This window comes from Lathyrus oleraceus, chromosome 7, assembly GCF_024323335.1.
Source record: "Lathyrus oleraceus cultivar Zhongwan6 chromosome 7, CAAS_Psat_ZW6_1.0, whole genome shotgun sequence".
NCBI lineage: Eukaryota > Viridiplantae > Streptophyta > Magnoliopsida > Fabales > Fabaceae > Lathyrus > Lathyrus oleraceus.
The window spans coordinates 45,544,293-45,549,220 of NC_066585.1; the positions used below are offsets into that span (position 1 = coordinate 45,544,293).

The 4,928-nt window shown below is 34.4% G+C and overlaps 1 protein-coding gene across 1 annotated transcript; it reads right to left on the reverse strand.

Moving 5' to 3' along the window:
- Positions 1–3,747: 3,747 nt before the first annotated feature.
- Positions 3,748–4,626, reverse strand: LOC127108239 (uncharacterized). The gene has a single exon (XM_051045672.1). It carries the CDS (start codon positions 4,528–4,530, stop codon positions 4,027–4,029), a length of 504 nt encoding a protein of 167 aa, XP_050901629.1. The 5' UTR covers positions 4,531–4,626; the 3' UTR covers positions 3,748–4,026.
- Positions 4,627–4,928: the final 302 nt, after the last annotated feature.

A 4,928-nucleotide genomic window follows, 5' to 3' on the forward strand; every position in this document is an offset into this window, starting at 1 on the left:
GAAAACCACAAATATATGGAAACCTTTTTTAAAAAATCTGATTGATTTTTTACTAATCCAGGTATAAAAATACGTGTCTTTTATCAAATTTTTTAAAATCCATATTGAGTTTTTACCAGATCTTTTGAAATATCTGGTACGTAGTTATGTTGATTGGAAATTTTAAAAATCTGACATATTGGATATCCCCCCTCCCCCCCTAAAAAATCTTGTAGTTTATTTAAGCATGCTCTCCTTATATGCGCTTGAGGTGGATGATTCTCCTACAAATTTTACTCATTTCTTCACCATTGACCTTGTATGTTTTGGTTACATGTTTTATATGTTTTATATGAACTTTTAAAATATTTACTCGAGTTATTAAATTTGTAAGTAATTTATTATATATTTTAATTGACATACATTTCCCTACTGAAGTGAAGTGTTAACATGGAGGTAATCTGTTGGGATACGACATGGTATTATTATTGTTATCGTTTGTTTTGATGTAGCAAATGAGAAAAGAGAATGGAAAGATAAATTGATTATGGGTTGTGAGACGAGAGGAAACTACAAGAACCAAAAATCGTCTCAAATCACTTGTAGTACAAGAATTAAATGCCCATTTAAGTTGAGATTTATGCCTAGCGGTAACAGTTGGAAAATAATGGTTAGATGTGGTATTCACAATTATGGTCTAGCTAAGTATTTAGTTGTTCATGAAATAATAGGTCGTCTAAAACCCCGATGAAAGTTATTTGTGAATTAAATGACAAACTACCGCATGACACCGAGGTACATAGTGGATGCATTGAAAGATATTGATCTTGATAACTTGACAACTACGACGCATGTGTAAAGGGAAAGATCAACATACCGGTCTACTATCAGAGGTGCATTCACGGAAATACAACATCTATTGAACCTAACTCATTATGAGAAATGCATGTGTTGGACTAGAAATAAGGAGGAATTAGAGTTTATTGTTGATATATTATGGACACATCTTGATTATGTGAAGTTGTTATATATGTTTTAATTTGGTCTTGATCTTTGATTGTACATACAAAAGCAATAGGTATCGACTCCCGCTACTTGATATTTTTGGTGTTAGGTCAACCAAGTTGACTTTATCGATTAGGGTTTCCTACTTGGAACATGAAAGGGAAGCAAACTTCACATGGTCACTAGAGAAGTTGAAGGAATTATTCACGTTCGAGAAGTTCCTTCGCAAGGTCATGGAGATGGATCAGGAATTTGGCCTGATAAATTCCATTGAAGTTGTGTTCTGATCCTAATTTAATCTCATGTGTGTATTCCGTATTTTAAAAAAAGTTAGTTGAAGTACATAGAGGTTAATAGGTAAGAACATGTTATGGATATATCGAACAAAATCATATATTCAAATAGTGTGTTTGAGTTTGAGTAGCACTTGCAGCATTTTGAGATGGTATATACTAATATCCCTTCGTTTATTGATTATGTGCACAAAACATGGTTGACACCCTATAAAGAAATGTTTGTTGTTGCCTGGTACATCTTATAAACATACAAGTACATTTTATAACATTGTGAGTTTAATATTATTATGCAATTTTTAATCAATTTATTTATTGATTTTTTTCTAATTTTTTTATAGGGTTGGGTATATTCATTGGAGACTGAAAAACATGTTGAATACTAGTCGAAGAGATTTCTGCAGATGTTGGGATGATGTCAACACCATGTTAAACTTGTAACCAGGTGCAATGATATTATCATTTCAAAAAAGTGTTTCCAACATTGAGCATCCGTATAACGCTTAATTTTACTCGAGATTGCGCGGCTACATCTCGAGACATTGCATACAACACATAGAAAAGGAGTTGGAGAGGGTAAAAAAAGTTAGTGTTGACAGACTTGCATGTGGTCGCTTCATTAGGAAAACACACGGGTTACCTTGTGTAAGTGAACTTCCAGGTTTTCAAACATAAGGTTACTCGGTTCCATTGGAATTCATTCATATGTTTTTGAGGAAATTACACATTGAAGAGAATGAAATCATTGAAGAAGAAAGTGGGATACAATTGGACTTAGACAAAGAACATGAAGAGTTCAAGAGGTATTTTAGCACCTTGGATATTATTGGCTAGAGGTCAGTGAATTAAAAGGTGTGTGAACTTACATGTCCATATATAACCTCCATGTGTCCACCACTAATGAAATAAAAGGCAAAAAAGTGATTTAAGAATAGTAAAAAAAAGGGCAAGAGAGTGATATGCATTGTGATCCTTCATATTAGGAGTATGTTGAGGTTTCGCAGAGAAGTCAAACGTCCAAGAGATCATCTAGTAAAGCCATGTCAAGTCAACCAACTAACAAGTCATCAAGACATATTTACTTTTCTCAGTTTCCTCTTTTCTTACATGACTACATTGAAGATATTATAGATGTGGAGGTTGATGAAAACTATGGTTTATGAACTAATGGAGATTTACTTGGATGGGGTGAAAATCATGGTCATTGGTTCAGACGTAACTAGATGGTGAAGTTTATCAAAACAATCATTTGTATTCCAAAGTGTTTTATTGTAACTATGAGAGGTAATCTGAGAGGTGAATTAGTATTGTTGGATTTTCCTTGATTTATGTAAGTTTCCATACTTATGATTTTACTGGAAACAAGTGGTTGAATTCTACTTTAAGATTAATGATTTCCTAGCCCATGGCTCTGATGTCGCCGTGCTCCGTCGTCCGATCATCTTACAAGCGACTTCGGTTCCGCCGTTTGATCATCGTACCCTGTACTTCGGCTTCCACTACTGCCAATTCAATGGTTATCTCGTACAGTTGCTGGTAACTTCCATCGAAAAACTTTCCAGTAGTTTTGGCGCCTTCTAACGACTCCCTTCCTATTTTTATGACTCTTGGTTTTCTGCAATCTTGTAACATGTTTTCTTTCTTTTCATCATTTAAGGTTTTAAGGCACACTTCAACAATCTCCACCTTGACTTGAAATCATAGTGATGCTAATTTATTGATCAGCCACCTTGATGATCTTTACATGTAAAAACATTATTCAACAATCTTGATCAAGTTCAAGTCTTCTTTAAACCTTGATCTTGCCACTTACATCCACTTATTTCCGATCATTTTTGTCTTCTTAGGTAATCTAACAAGGCCACAAGTATGGTTGTTCAACTATCTTTGGCTCCACCTGCTTCTGAATGCCTCTACACATCTTTGTTGAATTAGTACTGCTTGCATCTTCACTTCCCGCATGACAAAATTGTTGTCTCCAACAAATTTCTCAATCTCCCATATATCCATGGTTATCACTTGTAAACAATACCCCTTTGCCCCACGGTGGATACTACTTGTTGGGGAGTCTGGGAAACGCCGACAGTGTTAATGGACTAAATATTTAGGATACAAGAGACCTTAAGACTTTATTTGAGAGTTTGAAGGGAAAGGGGGAGGGAGGGGCTTTGGTTAAAAGAATTTTGAAGAATTTATTTTTATTCATAACACAAAATCCGTCTAATTTAAAAAATTTAAAATTTATATTAGAAGAGGGTTTTTGAAAATTTTCATAAATTCTTCAAATATATTTTATGTTATTATAATATTTAAAATATTAAAAATATTACAATAATAACATTCATTTATCATTCTTAAAAAAAAACACATTTTCTAAAAATATCAACAATTTTTTTTTACCCGTCTCCTCCTCCAAAATCATCCATTTTTCTCCCATACAAACTTTCAAACAAAACAAAGCTTAAAAGGATTGGAGTAAAGGGTACCTCTCTTACTGGATTCAAAACAACAACCCATGATACAAGTCACATAATTGCCAAATTCAACGGTATCTAAATTAAACATTTAAAACATTGCATCGTGTTTCATTACAACGCCATATAAAACTATTAAAACCAGAAATACTCGCTATCAACATGTTAGTAGTAATTGCTACAATACGCTTTTGACTTCACGAACCAGCTCTAACCAGCTCTAGTAGTAATACTATTATATCACCATCATGTATTAAAGACTAGACTACGCTAAATTAAGCACTACACGAAACACCAACGGTGGCGGTGGCCGTGAACCGCTCCGAAGCTGACTTTCTGACAAAGTTACTGATATCCGGCGAAAGACCAGCGGTTTCAAAATCAGGAAGTTCAGGAATGGTGGAAAGAAGAACAGGCTCAGATTCGTACAACTTATCATAAACAAGTTGCTCTTGATCTTTCGGATATGATCGGAAACTACTGCTACGAATCCTGCTGTTGGATTTATTGCTACCGGACTTGAAAACAAAGCGAAGAAGTTTCTGGAAGGTTCGAGAGATCTTGAAAGACGACGACTTGTTGTTGTTGATGATTTGAGAAGAAGGTGGTGATTCCTGAATTTGAAGTTGAAGTTTGGTAGGTTGAGGTAAATGAGGCATGGAATGTGTTCTTGGTGAGTTCGCTATTGCTGAGTCAATTTGGCGTTTGAACGAGTTTAACTCGTACGAGTCGTATAACGTGCTTCCACAGTCCCACTGTTTTCGTTGCTTTTCTTCCATTTTTGAGAGAGAGAGAGATGTTTTGATTTTATGCGTTTTTGTAAGGGATGGGGAAGGATTTAACGTGTAGTGTTATAATGTGAACTTGTGAGTTAGATTATAAAAAGGGAAGTCTTGTTATGAGAGTTTCACACGTCCTATAGATATATTGACTTTTACCAACATTTAAGCATTAAATCCGTGTGGAACTATTAATATTTTGTTAATACTGTGCCAGCGATGCAGTTATAATAGGAAGATTCTACTACCTGCAACCTCCATACTGGTTGAATATGTGTATTGATTATTGCTCTTACAGATAAGCTTCAATTATAAGATTTTGGAAAGTAAATAATGCATCTGTTAAATAGATATATATTGGCTCTGTTTGAAAGAAGAAAAAAAAATAATTTATAGCT